General features: G+C 41.2%; 1 protein-coding gene across 1 annotated transcript in view; it reads right to left on the bottom strand.

Annotated features, from left to right (window-relative positions):
* Positions 1–19038, bottom strand: part of LOC137294115 (xanthine dehydrogenase/oxidase-like) — a 38059-nt gene that overhangs the window by 15560 nt on the left and 3461 nt on the right. The window contains exons 5-19 of the mRNA XM_067825071.1: positions 18947–19033; positions 12782–12926; positions 11845–12012; positions 10621–10697; positions 10081–10174; positions 9184–9296; positions 7967–8151; positions 6111–6273; positions 5634–5838; positions 4980–5152; positions 3959–4078; positions 2664–2882; positions 2404–2467; positions 1432–1501; positions 563–650 (exon numbers count right to left, since the gene is read on the bottom strand). Coding sequence (XP_067681172.1) covers positions 563–650; positions 1432–1501; positions 2404–2467; positions 2664–2882; positions 3959–4078; positions 4980–5152; positions 5634–5838; positions 6111–6273; positions 7967–8151; positions 9184–9296; positions 10081–10174; positions 10621–10697; positions 11845–12012; positions 12782–12926; positions 18947–19033 — 1971 coding nt within the window. The remainder of the gene's footprint in view (positions 1–562; positions 651–1431; positions 1502–2403; positions 2468–2663; positions 2883–3958; positions 4079–4979; positions 5153–5633; positions 5839–6110; positions 6274–7966; positions 8152–9183; positions 9297–10080; positions 10175–10620; positions 10698–11844; positions 12013–12781; positions 12927–18946; positions 19034–19038) is intronic.

Genomic DNA, 19038 nt, shown 5'->3' with positions numbered 1-19038 from the left:
CATAAAAGTTAGAGCTCCAGATAAAAGTTACCTTATGTAGGTACTGTACCCAATGTATTTGTTTAGAATTGTATTATGAATGATGAGTGGATATTCTATGTTTTTTGTTACTTACTGCTTTCAAATATGTCGGTATTTCAGTGATTCTGCTCATCTAAGTATATCACTGATTAAGTCTTCTAAGCAGGTATGTACTGCCTTATGTTATACCTAATCAAAACCAACTTGAATATAATGGAAATAAAATGATCTGTCATTCCATGCTATACAGTAAACTTGACTTTTTCATTACAAAGCGATTTTTATAGATACATTTCATACGCATTTGTTTAAAACCTTTGCATATCTAACATTTCAAATGCTTAATTGGTAGGCAATAATTATTTTTCAGTGTGTAATTGGAAATTTTCTATGTGTACTTTACCCAGATACGCAGCTTGTCTGGGTCTCGGAAAGTCAATGGGAACATATATGGGTTTCTGTAATATCCAAGGCAGAGATATTACACTGGCAAATGACAGTAACACAACACTCTGTACAACCACATGCAATACAAGTGTACCTTGTATTTTCCCTTGAAGGGATGTCGGGTCCCAGTTGTCCTCATGTCCTCATCCCTGTCTAGGATACATCGCACTGGACGCCTATGTCTGCAGAATGGAGAGGGAGAGGGAGTGTGTGAAGGAGTTAGTGAGTGAGTGAAGGAGTGAGTGAGTGAGTGAGAGCGTGAAGGAGTGAGTGAGTGAGTGAAGGAGTGAAGGAGTGAGTGAGTGAGGGTGATGCAAAGAACATGACAGCCTGTGCATTCAGAGTTGAGAAATCATTTGAGAGTGGAATTATAGACTGAATGACAAGAACATGGTGATTATCTGTCATATTTTTCAATTTGCTGAATGGTACAATGCCCACATGCTTTGACTACATGCATGAGATCTACAGAATTAGAACACAAACATTCAGCATGATCACAAGCACTAATGAACAAAGTTGCTGATGACAGAGTGAGATTTATGCCACTCTCAACAATATTCCAGTAGCAGCAACAGTGTTCTGTAAATAATCAAGTCTGGACCAGACAAGCCAGTGATCAACAGCATGAGCATCAATCCACCCAAATGGGATACAATGACATTATAATTCTAACCAAGATCTTCAGAGGTCAGGTGATGATGACCATGAATGAAGGTGAACACATCTGATGATGACCATGAAGGTGAACACAGCTGATGAACACGGATGAAGGTGAACACATCTGATGATGACCATGGATGAAGGTGAACACAGCTGATGAACATGGATGAAGGTGAACACATCTGATGACCATGGATGAAGGTGAACACAGCTGATGAACATGGATGAAGGTGAACACATCTGATGAACATGGATGAAGGTGAACACAGCTGATGAACATGGATGAAGGTGAACACTTACTTGACGGCTGCCACAGCAACTGGGGCAGACACCAGTACAGTCCGAGTTTCTTTGCCTCCGAACCCTCCACCTACAACACATAACACATGTTTCTATCAAACTGTTGTCGGAAAATGTCGTAATAGCATTTAAACAGGCAGTGTCGAGTGGCCACTCTACTGACACCAAAACATGCTCCACAAAATGTTGACCTGTCAGTTCTCCATGGGAAGATCTCAAGACACCTCATGTCATTATCTCTGTACAAGTGAGTTAAAAATGGCAGACAGAGATAAGTGATTTCTTTTTTAATATAATCAGGAATTCCTAGGTGAAAAACTATAAAGACAAACTATCATATTGTCATGGATGATTTATACATCTTGCAGTTCTCAGTTTATTTGTTTCTACACCCAAATTATAAGATGTTTTCAACACCTATATCACACAAGAGACACTTATGTGGAAATGTAAATAGTAACGGAAACTAATGAAGAGCATGTTTTGTGGCTTCCCTATGTTCTGTGAATTTACACAATATCCCCAAGCTTCCATGTTTCTCCACTTCAATATCCTATTTTTGCTCTCCAAAATTAAATAGACTTGATTCAAGGTTGTGATTCACCTGTACTATGGGAGATGATTTGAACTTCTCTCCACCATATTATTGGGACATGTATCAGATTGTGGCCTCACAATATCATTACACCCTTTATTATGGTAAATACAGTTCACATTAAGCAGTTTGTGTGTTGCATCATGGATCTATATGAATATCCAAATCTGAATTGAGTACAAGAGTGAGTGTAGTTTTACGCTGCTTTTACCAAAATTCCAGCAACATCATGGTGGGAGACAATAGAAATGGGCTTCAAACTTCAAATCCACGGGGGGAATGGAACCCTGGTCTTTGGCAAGACAAGCCAATGATTCAACTACAACTCTACTCCATCGCCTCTGAATTACGAATAACAGAGAAGTGGGATTACTCACCCAGTCGTTTGGTCCTGACTGTGATCCTGTTAGCATTAACACCTAGCACCTCTGAGATCACAGACTGTCAACATAAGTAACACTGTTTATCATAAACACTTCAAATGAAGTGAAATATAGAATAAACATTTTAATTTTGTGAATCTTTCAAAGCATGACTAGCAGTTTGGGCATAATACAGACTAATCAATTTTCAAGATGGTATGTGTTTTCTTTAACATACAAAAATCAAACACAAAAATACATGGAACTGAACTCACCTGCACCTCTGATGGATTCTGAGTGGCAGCAAACACCTCCATCTCTCCATCTTCCCTGGGGATAGCCAGGGCACCATGAGTCTCGATGTAGAAGTGCTCCTGTGCTCCACTCCGCACTTCACCCTCCAGTACATGGTCAGACATAGAGAACCCAGTTTCAAGGTCACCATGTTTGATAGTGTGGGAGGGAGAGTAGAAAGAGTTCTTTGCAACAGCCTCCTACACAAATTTAACACAAGTGAGTCAATACAGCCTCCTATGCAGAATAAAACAAGCTAGTCACAACAGCCTTTTACACAGAATAACACATGTGAGTCAGTGCTCCCCCTACACAGAATTAAATGGGAGTCAGTACAGCCTCCTACACAAAATAACAGTAACACAAGTGAGTCAGTATACAGCCTACCACACAGAATAACACAAGTGAGTCAGTACAGCCTCCTATACGCAATAACAATAGTTAGTCAGTACAGCCTCCTATACAGAATAACACAAGTGAGTCAGTATACAGCCTACCACACAGAATAACACAAGTGAGTCAGTACAGCCTCCTATACGCAATAACAATAGTTAGTCAGTACAGCCTCTTATACAGAATAACACAAGTGAGTCAAAACAGCCTCCTATACAGAATAACAGGTGAGTCAGTACAGCCTCTTAAACAGAATAAAACAAGTGCATCATCACAAAACCCTACATGGCCAGTGCAACCTCTTACATAGAATAAGACAAGTGTGTCAGTACAGCCTACATGGAATAACACAAGTGAGTCAGACAGTTGTCTACACAGAATAACACAAGTGACCCATAACAAAAACCCTACACGGAAATAACATATGAGTCAGTGCAGCCCCCGACACAAAATAACACAAGTGAGTCATAAAAGAACCCAGCATGGAAATAACATGTGAGTCAGTGCAGCCTCCTACACACAATAACGGAAGTGAGTCATGAAAGAACCCAGCATGGAAATAACATGTGATTCAGTACAGCCCCCTCCACACAATAACGGAAGTGAGTCATGAAAGAGCCCAGCATGGAAATAACATGTGATTCAGTACAGCCTCCTTCACAGGAATAACCCTATTGCAATAACTGTGAAAAAATAAGCTACGCCCAATGAGATGGCCCACCTTTAATTTAAATGAAGGCCATAGTTGGCTTCATCTTTGTCTCACTTACAAAATAAAACAGTGGGTTTTTTTTACAACATTGCATAAAACAAACTATACTTCCTAATGTAGTATAAACAAGCATTGGTTGTGAGAGCCTGTATATCATCCACAGGTACATACCTCTATAGTGATGATAGTCTCCAGATCCTCATACACAACCTTCACTGCCCTGGCCCCTCGCTGGGCATTCATCTGACTGTCAGCAACCACAGCACCGATCACCTGGCCCTGGCAGCTGACCTGATCAAAGTTAAACATTGAAATAACAAGACAAAGAGAGAGAGTGAGTTAGTGAGTGAGTGAGTTTAGTTTTACGCCGCAGTCAGCAATATGGCGGCGATATGTAAATAATCGAGACTGGACCAGACAATCCAGTGATCAACAACATGAGCATCAATCTGCACATTTGGAAACCGATGACATGTGTCAACCAAGTCAGCAAGCCTGACATCCCGATCCCATTAGTCGCTTCTTACGACAAGCATAGTCACCTTTTATGGCAATCATGGGTTGCTGAAGGCCTATTCTACCCCGAGTAGACCTTCACGGGTCACAAAGAGAGAGAAGAAGATTAAGGAGATGGTGACTGAGACAAGCATGAGACAAAGCAGAAGGAGCAAGACAGGAATGTGGGTAAGAAAATGATCACAAGATTATGTGAGGTGAAAAGAGGTTTAATGTAAGAAAATTCGGAGAAAAGTGAGAAAAAGTGAAGATAAGATATTAAGGGGAGAAAAAAAAGAAGATGGAAGAGAAGTCACACTCATTGCACAACACTGCAAAATACAATGTTTGTTATTTCAAGAGATGTAAACATGAATTGTTTCAAATAATTAATACAATTTGAAGACTTGAGTCCTTATTCTTGACAGAAAAGGACACAGTAGCTGAGGTAGTTGTTTGTGCAGATGTGAAGAAGATTGCTGGCATGTGTGCTTTTAATGTTGATGCTGTATTAAAACACATAAACGTCAATAATGCCATATCATTCAGTTGATACTTATACACGTCCAATCAATAACAAAAGACATCATACAGGATCTCCTTGCATTATACACTCATACATTACTTGTAGGGCTAAGATCATCTTGTGGTGCAGTGTTATGGTGCATAATGTGTGAGATCAGTAAACTCAGCATACCTCCGATGAGGCAAATATCTCCTCCTGTCCAAGCTGTAGCATGTTCTGGCCTGGGATGTCCTTATGGCAGATGAAGTCCACCACGCCTGGCAGCAACAGTGCTTCACTGGCATCAATGCTGACTATTTTAGCATGGGCTCTCGTGCTGGTGACTAATGCTAGGACCAGTTCATCTGTAGCAGGACAGGACACAGTGAGCTGTAGGGGTGGACTGGTGAATGAGATGGATAGAGAACAGGACCTTTAGGAGGGTGGAGTAGAGTGCAAGGTGTGTGGGGGGAAGAACATGAGGGGTGGATGGGCTGGTGAGTTTAATTTTACTCTGCTTTTTAGCAATACTCCAGCAGTATCACTATGACACACACCAGAAATGGGCTTCACACATTGTACCCATGTGAGAGTAGAACCCAGTGTTTGGCATGACGGGGTTGACTGGTGAGAAGGACCTGGTGAGTTCATCTGTAGCAGGACAGCTCACACTGAAAGAATGGTTGAGAAGGTAGGTTGCATGGATTGGCTGTTTGGGAGTGAGTTTAGTTTTACACTGCTTGTAGCAATATCATAGCAGGGGATACAAAAAATGGGCTTCATACACCAAGCAAGGAATCAAACCCAGGTCTTCAGTGTCTTGAGTAAACCACTAGGCTAACCTACCTGCAAGTGGTGGCATGTCATCCACAAACAGGGCCTCTCCTGTGGCCTGCTGGTAGGCAGCACGATGGACGAGAGGACGTCCCACTGCATCCGTTGACGGCTGGCCGGAAGCTACACTGTCGTACAGCTGACATGACTGTCGCGGAAGTCTCTCAAACTCTGATATCGCACTAAGGTGAGAGTGAGGGATTGGAGCACCAGTGCCCTGAAACAAACACTCTCTCTCTAGTTTCCTTCAAACCCCTGTATGCTACAGATAAAATATGGTCAACATAGTAGCAAATCAAATTGGCAACATTTTAACAGACACTATTATTGCCATATTGTAACATTATCAGCAAAGATAATAATTCTCAGATGACTATCTCTAACACTTGAGGATCAAAGGTCATTAAATACAGGGCTTCAGCAAGATGAGCAAACACTTAAATCACTAGGATAACCCCACCCCTAGGAACTCAATGTCAGACATATCACCTGTTTTCGGAGCTGTGTTTTCACTTCAAGATAGAACTTGAAGAAGAAGCTGACTGTCAATGTACTGCGATACTCTACATTGCCCCCTGGAGAGCCAGCTGGCAAAGGGAGGTCACTGGAGAGGTAGAGAATAGCTTCCCCAACCAGATTCTCATCCCAAGACCTGCAACAATCACAGCTCTCTAGCAGGATAGTCACCATCAAGTGGGTGGCAGGCACTCTTTACATTACATTTACACTGTCAAGTAATCACATAGCCCGATGCAGAGCTGCAGCCGCTAGTGATGCCAGGATTTGCTGTTCATTAATTCTAATTCATTACAATTATGATATTGGTCTGTGAATAAGACACTTGAATCTGAGGTATTCATAAATGAAATTATTAGTAGCATGCAATTACAATTTGAGTTTAGAGATAGAGAAGTGTTCAGCTGTACTGTTTTGCAAAAAGTTGAACATACTACTGGATGCTATTGTTAAGTAAAAAGTATTCTGTCACTATTCAGAGAGTGCATTAGAGGGTGGAATAAAGCAAAGTGTAAAACAACTGGTCTCTACAGTGTTTCACATCTGCAACGAAGAAATTCAGTGGTTCTTGTATACACTTGCCTCAAAACACTGTCAACTCCAGACTTAACAGACTAATTTTATGTCTCTGAAAGGCTATCTTAATTTAAGAAAACACTGCCAAATCCAAACTGTACTTCTTGGACAAAGAAACACAGCGAGAAACACTTGTAGAACTGAAGCTGCTTTCTGCAAGCTTTTGATACCTCACTCACTGGTTTGGTGAACAAGTTTCCATGTATCACTATAACTGGGCTCTGTCCATGTTTCTCTGTGCTACAAAACTAGGAACCTTTACAATCTGGTCTGAGGCCCAGCAGGATGTGTGATAGCAATGTGATTCAAAAACCTTCCAGAGCCTTACAGGCAGCTGGGGTTGTGTACTCCCCAGGGAGCTGAGAATGAATATCATGTGCCCACTGACTGTGCTAATGTGTGAATTTAGCATACCAGGCCACTTCATGTGAAGAATTGTTGGTATTGTTCTTATTAATAATGAGCCATCTTTTATAGTGCAGGCCCCAAACACCAAGTGATGTGGTCACAGCGCTTTTGATAAGACAGCTAGACTAGGCATCAGGGTGATATTTTTGGAAGATGAAAGTTTCAACTTTGACTGAAAGGTCGATAGTGGTTCCGAGTTTTTAACGAAGAAATGCTGATCATTCCAGAGAGAGGCGGATGTTAAAGAGAATGATCTGAGTCAAAAAGTTTTCAGGAATTCCCAGGTTGTGGGAATTGAAAGCAATGAGTTATTAATATCATATATAAATACTACTGTTATTTAAAATGACCTACAGTCTCTGCCACCGGTGCTGTTGAAGGACGATCACATCCACCTATGATAGCTCTACATATAACACAGATGAAAAGATTAGTTAATCAGAGTTTCTAAAAAGGCTCTCTTTCATTCTTTTCACATTAACTTTCATCAAACGTAACAGGGGCGGACACAGCTTTTTGAGGAAGGGTGTGCACACTTCAATTTCACCTGAATTTCAATGGTCATTTAACAAAATTTCAGGACAAAAGTGGAGGTGCTCACCCCTGCACCCCACCTCTGGATCTGCCTATGCATAACTACTTACACTGAACTATTACATTGAAATGTGAGTTCTAAATCATTCCAGTATCTTTGCACCGAGAGGTAACACAAAAAGTTAAGAAAGTTATGATAAGAAACTTCAATAGTGTTTCTGTTTTTAGAGAGTTATAAGGTTGTCTTCTTTATGTCTTCTAGTCATAAAATCCATACCCAAATCAGTCCTAGGGAAACAATGCAGACCTACTTTCCCACAAGGTGCTGCATAGTCTTTGTGGCCATGACTGTAATTGGCGCCATTCCTCCAAATGCAAGAGATATTTCCTTGATAACGTCAGAGTCTGTTTCCAGCAACACCCTCATCCCTGAGTTCACTATGGAGATGTCATCATCCTTTCTGTTTGCTTGTTTGAAGCCAGAAAAATATTCTCCCTGAGATAAACAAACACTCACAATATAGAAATACAATTGTATGTAAAACGTTCATTTCTGCAGACTGCTGTGAAACAGAATCACTGAAATCATTTGAAAAGAATCATGGATGGTCGTTGACTTGTTGTTTAAAGCTGCACATAGCAATTTTCCAGTTTTTTGTGGTGGACTGTAAATAATTGAGTCTGGACCAGACAATTCAGTGATCAACAGCACAAGCTTCAATCTATGCCACTGGGATCCAATCAAGTTAGCAGGCCTGACCACCTGAGCCTGTTAGTTGCCTTTCGTGACAAGCATGGTTTGCCTGTAACCAAAAAAGGTGGCCTTTTCATTTCTTAATAACCCCCTCAGAAAATCAGTTCTAGATGCTTAATCATACAGAACTTGGTACATCTTTGATTGATTCCAGAGACATCACATCATCAATGATCAGTGTACATTCAAACAGGCACACTCCATATATACAGAACATATTACAACACCATACTTCCAGTGGGTATCTTTGAATTTCACAATATCATGTCGCAAACAATTTATTTCAACTGATTTAACAATAACAATTCAAAAAGGTTTGCTCTTAACACACCAGATCAGTACAGAACTGCCTTCTTCTCATTAACCTGTACAAATCTGTCTCCTAATCAGTATTAGTCTGTCATGTGATCAGTCCAGACCTGTTTCCCAATCAGTAACCTGTCACATGATCAGTACAGACCTGTCTTCTAATCAGTATTAGTCTGATCAGTCCAGACATGTTTCAAAATCAATAACCTGTCACGTGATCAGTACAGACCTGTTTCCTAATCAGTATTAGTCTGTGATATGATCAGTACAGACCTGTTTCCCAATCAGTAACCTGTCACATGATCAGTACAAACCTGTTCCCTAATCAGTAACCTGTCATCAGTACTGACATGTGTCCCAGTCTGTATTAAATTGTCTCATGATCAGTATCAGTATGATCTGCAGAAATGCTTTGACAAAACTGGCTTCACATCCACAATTTATCAATGTTACAAGACTGGTCACCTTTTTGGTATGTGGAATTGTAAGTGACACAAGAACTTCATCTGGCCTGATCTCTGTTTTACGGTAGCCTTTGAAGAATCTGGTATCCATGGTGATCTTCCTCCATCCACCCTCTGCAGAAGATAAGCAGTAAGAAAGGTCCATTAAATGACAAATGCCATTTCATGAAACTCGAATATAAGGGAGGGGAAACCTTGTTGGCATATCGTCCTGGGCATAGGCAAAGATAAAGGACAGAGGCCATAGCCTAGAGCTCTGTATGTTACCTACCGTAATAGAAGACAAAAGTCACTATACATTAGCAAAGAAGAATCTGGATATTACTGGCTTCTAATACAAGAAACAACCCATGAAAATGTCAAACTAAATCATCACAACACAGAACATCATATCCAGGTGTACAAAGAGAGGCTACACAAATAATAAGCACAAGATCTTATTGGAATTAAAGACCATACATGTAAAATGGAAATAAAATCCAAATACGCAAAGAACAAAACCTTGCCTCTGGCAATGAAGACTTTTAGGCTTGAACTGGAATTTTTAAACTTTTTCTCTTGGGTCTGGGAGACAGACTTAGGACAAGTAAGCTCTTAAAGGTGTAAGCTGGGACACTAATGATAGGTAAACTGTTACAGGTGTGTGTAGGGACACTAGTGACAGGTATGGTAAGCTATTATGGATTTAAGTAAAACTGCAAAGAAAACTGAAGTACTTATACTAAATAACCACTCATGCCTCTGCAATGCAAACTGGGACTTCACACAGATCCACCTATCAGCAATATAATGTTACGAAGTTTCATCATTCCTTGTGCAAGTCTTAAGCTACATATATGTGCTTCATGTTCTTGTAATTGTTTTTGTTGCTTTCATGTTAAGTATTCAAGTGTCTCACCTCTTGATGCCACTTCCAGAACCACTCCTGCTGCCAGGAAGAGAGGGTTCAGGTCGGATATAGGACTGGCTGTTGTAATATTACCTCCCACAGCCTGTAACCACAACATCAGTTACAGCACAGCATTTAGATCACATCAGTACTTGCTGTTGTCAGTGTGAAACATATGTTGGATTATGGTTCAAGCACATGAACCACATTTTCTGTGATGCTTTACAATAATTTCACCCCCTGCTCTGATATGTGAATATGAAAGAGCGACAAATATTTCATGCAATTCTGCAGTCAAACAATGAAACCCAACTCACATGCAGCATACTGACTTTGAGTCAATCCTTACTTTATCCTCTTAAAGCATCAGGCAAGGAAATAACAAGTACCATCTTTACACATAATTTGGTATGGCACATTCATAGAATTGACCATCAACCTTCCAATCTCTGCAGGCAGATGACCTAACCATTAAACCAAGGAAGCTGTCCAATACATGTGGACAGCATGACATAAATGTAAATGCAAGCTTCAATGGCGTATACTTACAGCAGCATTCCTGATCTGGTGGCCACCAAACCACTGCAACATCTCCACGACAGCTGCATACACGCGTGTCTTCCACTCTGAACCAGAAACACACCACATGCATTAGTATAATGTCCGGCAATGCTGATGGATGCATACACATTCTCAGACATGTAAGTTTGTTTGGGACCCAAAACACAATCACTGATTGTGTTTGATGCTGTGAGCAAAATCAAGTTCTCTTTCATCACATTAAATATACTCATGGAATAAGGGAACACACGTAAACTTGTACTTTCATGTGTTCATATTCTTATTTCCCTGAGTATATTTGAGGCAGGCTGCTGTAAGTGGACTAAACGACATGTGACGTCATTCCGTCAATGTAAAATTTCAATCCAACAATAGTGGTTAACTGTGCATATTCAGTGGAAGCTGTCAAAACCGGCATCCGTCCAATCCAGCAAGTTGTCATCAATTGTACAAAATCTCAGTCCCATCCATGACTTGTATATATATCATCAGCTCAACCATCCAGCACATTGTATGAACCGGATTGCTTCTCGAGTCCCAAAGAGTGTTGGGTTAGACAGCTTCCACTGCACATACAACATGACATTTCCATGTTGACTGAATTACAACATTGTTTTATTTTGTTTTATAACAACTTTAGCAGGATTGTTTATTTCTGTATCAGTAAACCTGACATGAAAGGTTTGCAAACATCTCTAAACCATTTAGAATAACTCTCTGCCCGGTGTTGTATTGTGAGAAGTGCTATTTGAAAAACTTGCATCGCATTGGTGGCATTTTGTAAGGAAATGTCAAAATAGTGGTTTCACAATAAACATGAGTACAACAAACTCTATATTGTCCCTGCTATGTGTGGAATACCTTGATCAAAATGCACACACCAAACATTGGTCATAACAAATAGGACGATGGGGTAGCTTCGAGATTATTATAACAATATTTAGGACATTTACTTCTGAGAGAGAAGATTTTGTTGCCTTTATTAGCTTTCTGCAAAGGCTAGAGGCTGTGCTAAAGACTGGCACATATGTCCTTCAAAATGATACAGTCTTCCACTATTTTTATGTTTATCCACGTTTAATTAAAATTTTCTAATCAAAGAAAAGAAGAGTAGCCAGTCATATAAAAAATATTTGAACCATTTTGATTCCCACTTGCTTTGAGTTTCAGTCAGAGAAATCAACAAACTGAACATTTTAAGATTGGCCTTACCAGGCAACGCTTTTATCTCCTGTGTGAGGGTATCAGCCAGATGTGACAAAGTGACAGAAGCTCCTATCTTCAGTCCAGACTCAAGATGTTCTATGTTCGTCAGCTCCGGGACATGGCCAACAGCAATGAACTGTGGGTAGCGCATGTGCTTACACTTCATTTCAACACCTGCAGACAGGTCAAGGGGGATAGAATCTACGAGAGTGAGTGAGTAAGATTTTATGCCACTTTTAGCACTATTTCAGCAACATCACAGTTGGGGACACCAAAAATAGGCTTCAGACATTGTACCCATGTGGTGAAACGAACATGGGTGTTTGGCAAAACAAGCAAACACTTTAAGTTAACTCACCACCCCCAACAACATGAACCCATGGGTATCTGTACATATTTACATACTGGCAAGGGTTGAAAGTTGGCATTTACTACATGTTAATCTACATCAACAATTTTCCTTCCATCAGATGAAACATTGATCCTGGGTTTCCTCTTGATCCTGTTCCCAACAGCTCCATGGCTGGGTTCCACACACGCATGACCCTTGAATAGTTTAGAGTTGGTCATCAGCAACAAATGCTTGTGGTCAGAGGCAGGTGATGGGACTGGGTGTTTTGGCATGCTCACTTGGTTTATGCATGTTATATTATCCTAGTTTCATAGATCAATGCTTTTGAGGTCAATAACTGGGTTATCTTGTCCAGACTTCAATATTTATTTGACTCCTACATGTTCTAGTGCTACAAACACTTGCTTTACAAAAAGACTGACAGAAAACATCCTCCTTACACTGAATGTATCATGACCTCAGAATGAATTAAATGACAAAAGGCTACAACTTGGTGCAACTTTTGAGCCATTGCTTCCAGTGGAAAGTCTTTTTTTAGGATATCTAAGAGTCTGGGAGATATTACTACACAAAATATCAAACTTGACCCACCGACTTCTGTGTTGCCCACAATCAGCCTGGCTTGTGGGTGGTCAGCCTTCAAGTCCAGGAGGGTAGTCAAGTCAACTGGACGATGCCATGTCACCGTGGCTGACCTGAATACCATATACTGTCCATGGTACCGGTCATGCTGCATCTAGAAAAAAAAACAGGCAAGGGCTGGCACAAGTCCAAATATACCAACATGGTACTTGAATCATCCATCACAGTCCTAAAACATTCCCAGTAGATACTCAGTCAAAACATTCCTTTATTCATGTGCCCTTTGTCCAGTGATAATTCATATACAAAATGTAACATGCTAACAGTCTATATGTTACAGTCAATGTCTACAATCAGACAATGTGTACAATGACTGAATTAAACAGTCAATGTGTACACTGCCTAATGGGCTCAGTCATTGTGTACATTGCCTAAAATTTTCGGATTAATTAGCCCAATTATTGTACACATTGACTGATTGTTTAACAGGGATCATCCAAATGGCGAGATTAATACAGGTTTCATTCTGTGATTGCATAGTCTTCTTTTAACGTAATAATGTTTATTCATTAGAGCACTGTGGTTTCTTATGAAGATTGACTGGTTCTGTTCAAGTGTTCTCTTTGACTAAAACTAAAATGACTAATATCAATTATAAAATGACTTTATTTCACAACATACACAAACACATGAAATTACTTCTGATGGAAAACAATCATGGTAACAGGTACATAACAATCATCAACAATTTTTGTTCTGGCAGTTGAGGCTGCTGTGGCACCTGCTGTTACACAACGCACCCGACTTGTAACATTTACACTCACTTTTGGAGCATTTACTCCTTGTATAACCTTGTCCACCACATTTGGATTCTGTTTGGACTGCATGTCTTAGTCCAGTTTCTTTCTGTGTGGAAATGTCATTGACAGTGTAAAGTTTCTGGGGGCAAAGGGCTAACTGACTCCGTGAATATCGTCCTTTCAGGACACCTACCTGCACACCGATCTTGTAAATGTCATCTTCACTTCAGTCTAGAACCATGCCCATAATGTTGCGTGGGTCACCTTTTCCTCGATCAACCATGGGAATGGGGACAGTCACATTGTCTCCAGGGTTAGCAGCAACATTGATTATACGACTGCGTTCGATCATTCTCTCAGCTTGTGTTAGAATACCATCAGCAGCTCTCTTCCAACATGACATGATGTTTGCATGTTGTACCTCAAGATGCTGAGCCTCAGGCAATGTGTCTTGTGTTGATGCCTTTGGTGATGCTGACGAGTTTGGAGGTGAGCAGACGCAGCACACAGAATTTAGTAAAGTGGTCTCCATAGACCATGATCCACCTACGTGATCCACTGGCCATTGACTGCATGTCCACGAGGTCCACTGGACAAATAATCTTTGGATACTATAGGTTTCACAGCTACACCTTTAGTGGTAACTCGTTTTCTCTTCTTTTGACACAACATGCAAAGGGATTTGAATAACTCAATAACTTCATGTGTGACATTCGCATACTTCACTAATGCTTTCACCATTTTGTCCTACCACCATGACCAGTAGATATGTGGGCACATTTTATAATGTCAAACATCTCATCAATATGACTGAAATAATCTACTGCAGACTCTGATGTTCTCCTTTTGGTTAACTTCTCAATGTCAACACACTGTAAGATCTCATACCTCCCAAGAATGTAATACTGGCGAAATGTCTTCTTATAAGCCACTGATGCAACCTTTCCTTCCTCAATCAAACAGAAGTACTCTTCCTTTGTCTAGAAAATTGACTTTGCATCAGACTGTCTCCTGCTCAAGAGCTGCTCACGAAATGACGACTCCATGATGATAGAGTGACCATAGTGACTGTGAAGGATAATGAGAATCGGCCATGATACTGACTCTCTCCTATAATCACCCGACACGAGAATATGAGAATTCTGTGTGTCTGTCAGGAGCAACTGGGAGCGCTTTCGTCATGAGTCAGGATAAGTATAAAATATCAATTTTATTCAGAAAACTACATATTTTTCATTATCCTGACTCATGTGTAATTGCATACAGAATCCAATGGAAACGGTGGTGGGTCAGACCATGCTGGATTCTGCTGGCTGTACAAGATTATGTCCAATAATTTTCCCCCTTAACAGGAACTTGTAACGGCGATAATTTGGTCCTGTCCTTTCTAATATTCATTGTAGATTATGGGGGATCACATCCAGTCGAACTTGTCTTCCGTAGACAACTTCATTGACTGGCAATTGATGACATCAAAAGTAACTAGCATCCTGCAAGTTTCTGATGCAACTAAATGTCAAGATATAGCAATCGAGACTAGTTGCGGCCCCGCTTCGTGTACAAGTATCTTCATTGCGAGTACAGAGTCATAATCACTCATGCTAGTCTGTTTAAGCCGTGTGCATGGACTTTCCACCATTATACTCCGCAAAGCATCTGGCTTCCACAAGTCACGTGGTAAAATGGATGAGTGAACTCAGCGCCTTCAGGGAACCGTTAGTTGCTGAGCAACGACTAGAGGCCCAAACTGATGAATGCCAGAGACGTCTTTTGTGGCTATGTCTCGTAGACACTGGTTGGCAAACACTTCCAAAAGCAGCCCCCCATTACAGTTGATAGCAAGCAATTCCCATGTAGCGCTAGTGTAGACGCCAAAGCTCTGACTTCATGTGGGTTGGTGGCTTGCATGTCCACGAGGTCCACTGGACAAATAATCTTTGGATACTATAGGTTTCACGACTACACCTTTAGTGGTAACTCGTTTTCTCTTCTTTTGACACACCATGCAAAGGGATTTGAATAACTCAATAACTTCATGTGTGACATTCGCATACTTCACTAATGCTTTCACCATTTTGTCCTACCACCATGACCAGTAGATATGTGGGCACGTTTTATAATGTCAAACATCTCATCAATATGACTGAAATAATCTACTGCAGACTCTGATGTTCTCCTTTTGGTTAACTTCTCAATGTCACCACACTGTAAGATCTCATACCTCCCAAGAATGTAATACTGGCGAAATGTCTTCTTATAAGCCACTGATGCAACCTTTCCTTCCTCAATCAAACAGAAGTACTCTTCCTTTGTCTAGAAAATTGACTTTGCATCAGACTGTCTCCTGCTCAAGAGCTGCTCACGAAATGACGACTCCATGATGATAGAGTGACCATAGTGACTGTGAAGGATAATGAGAATCGGCCATGATACTGACTCTCTCCTATAATCACCCGACACGAGAATATGAGAATTCTGTGTGTCTGTCAGGAGCAACTGGGAGCGCTTTCGTCATGAGTCAGGATAAGTATAAAATATCAATTTTATTCAGAAAACTACATATTTTTCATTATCCTGACTCATGTGTAATTGCATACAGAATCCAACGGAAACGGTGGTGGGTCAGACCATGCTGGATTCTGCTGGCTGTACAAGATTATGTCCAATAATTTTCCCCCTTAACAGGAACTTGTAACGGCGATAATTTGGTCCTGTCCTTTCTAATATTCATTGTAGATTATGGGGGATCACATCCAGTCGAACTTGTCTTCCGTAGACAACTTCATTGACTGGCAATTGATGACATCAAAAGTAACTAGCATCCTGCAAGTTTCTGATGCAACTAAATGTCAAGATATAGCAATCGAGACTAGTTGCGGCCCCGCTTCGTGTACAAGTATCTTCATTGCGAGTACAGAGTCATAATCACTCATGCTAGTCTGTTTAAGCCGTGTGCATGGACTTTCCACCATTATACTCCGCAAAGCATCTGGCTTCCACAAGTCACGTGGTAAAATGGATGAGTGAACTCAGCGCCTTCAGGGAACCGTTAGTTGCTGAGCAACGACTAGAGGCCCAAACTGATGAATGCCAGAGACGTCTTTTGTGGCTATGTCTCGTAGACACTGGTTGGCAAACACTTCCAAAAGCAGCCCCCCATTACAGTTGATAGCAAGCAATTCCCATGTAGCGCTAGTGTAGACGCCAAAGCTCTGACTTCATGTGGGTTGGTGGCTTGCGGAGGTTCCAATCCTGCTGCTTTATTTTTAGGCTCTCAATATAACAGCTCTGATCCACACTGAGATAGGGTTGCGGGATACTTCCGTAAGTGTCTCAGTAGGTACAGGGATAAACGGGCACTTGAAACTTTGTCTTCTAGACTTGGTACTTGCAATGTATATCTCCAATGCTCTGACTGGATATAATGATAAATCTTGAGTATCATGGGGTCTAGGGATTGAAGATAGTGCCAGTATGTGGAATTGTCTATCCAGTTGACCTGGCAGTTGATTTTTCGCAATAAAATCCTATCATAGACCCCGATGAGCTGTCTGCTGATAACTTGCATCAAAGCTCGTGTGGTTGAAGTCTAGAGCATGAATATCTGACATTTGTGCCACTGTAGCCAAGGCAAGTAAAAACAGTGTCTTCTGAGTTAGCAGTTCAAATGAGGTCCGATCAAATGGCGCGTATGCATCACTTGTGAGATGTTGAAGTACGATGTTTAGATCCCATGCTGGAGCTCTAAATCTAAGTTGTTGATCTTCCAACTTGAAGGAGCGTAGCAAGGCAAGTAACTTGGGTTCTTTAGTCAGCTTGGTCCCCGTTTCCATGGTGACAACTGAGCTGACAGCTGCCAAGTATGAAGACAATGTAGAGCCTTTCAGGCCTCTGGAGTGTTGTAGGTGACATAAATATTCTTCTATCTGCGGATATGTTGCCTTCATCGCCATAAACCGGTCAAAACTTGGCTTTCTTGGGCTGTGACGGCCCTGCCTCAACAGACAGTCTCTTCTGAGTCTTGTTAGGGGACTCGCCCAACCCTGGACACAACCTCGGAGATACAGCTGGCATATCGCTGGAATAAATCTCAGCATCAATAATTAAACGGTTACCCGATTTTATTTCACCAGATTTAGACATGGCTAATGAGAGCCGACGTTTTCTCTAGCACATCTGTGAACAGACCATAAATATAATACGAATTCTGCTTCAGACAAATTAATACAAAATTTACGAGTATAAGCAGAACATAAAGGTTTATACGTCGGGCAAAGTAAATGCGGATTAACCGGCGACAGACTTAACCTGCAGTGAAAACATGATTTCATCAACTGAGACTAAGTCTTAATTGATGAAATGCGTGTTAGAAAAAGGCACAATAAACACAAATTTGTATAATATATATACATACAAGCCAAAAATCACATACAACACAAATTTAGTCAGAAAAAACAAAAGAATGAAAGACTTATCGCTGTATATGGGACCCCGGGTGCCTCCAGCCGCCCTCATCGGGCAATAAGGAGAGAGTGAGTATCATGGCCGATCAGCTGACCATGTGCGCGGGAGGGGAGGTAACTCATGGGTGAGTGTGAATTTTACGTCTGGTTCTTTTAGAAGGGAACTTCAAGGGATTTCAGGTGTTCCACTACCTTCGCCAGGAAGAAGAGATAAGCAATTAAACATGAGTAAGGATAAGGAAAAATCATGAGAAATGGTTAAATTGCCATTGCATCAAATGGACCAATATGCAAAATCATCCTGGGTATGTTTTAACACAGCATGCAATAAATATGCAAGGTTTCTGAGTCAGGGGAATACCTGGATTTACCTGCCACTCTGGAAGAAAGATGAGCTCCTGTGTACAGTCAGGACCAGGATTTACCTGCCACTCTGGAGGAAAGATGGGCTCCTGTGTACAGTCAGGATCAGGATTTACCTGCAACTCTGCAGGAATGATGGGCTCCTGTGTAGAGTCAGGATCAGGATTTACCTGCCACTCTGGAGGAAAGATGGGTTCCTGTGTAGAGTCAGGACCAGGATTTACCTGCAACTCTGCAGGAAAGATGGGCTCCTGTGTACAGTCAGGACCAGGATTTACCTGCAACTCTGCAGGAAAGATGGGCTCCTGTGTAGAATCATGACCAGGACTTACCTGCAACTCTGCAGGAAAGATGGGCTCCTGTGTAGAATCATGACCAGGACTTACCTGCAACTCTGGAGGAAAGATGGGCTCCTGTGTAGAGTCAGGACAAGGATTTACCCGCAACTCTGAAGGAAAAATGGGCTCCTGTGTAGAGTCAGGACCAGGATTTACCTGCAACTCTGCAGGAAAGATGGGCTCCTGTGTAGAATCATGACCAGGACTTACCTGCAACTCTGGAGGAAAGATGGGCTCCTGTGTAGAGTCATATGGAGCAAACTCACTCCTGGGGGATGTATCATTCTCATACACATCCTGAA

This window comes from Haliotis asinina, chromosome 8 (genome assembly GCF_037392515.1).
Source record: "Haliotis asinina isolate JCU_RB_2024 chromosome 8, JCU_Hal_asi_v2, whole genome shotgun sequence".
NCBI classification, from domain to species: Eukaryota; Metazoa; Mollusca; class Gastropoda; order Lepetellida; family Haliotidae; genus Haliotis; species Haliotis asinina.
This window is presented reverse-complemented; position numbering and strand designations above follow the sequence as displayed.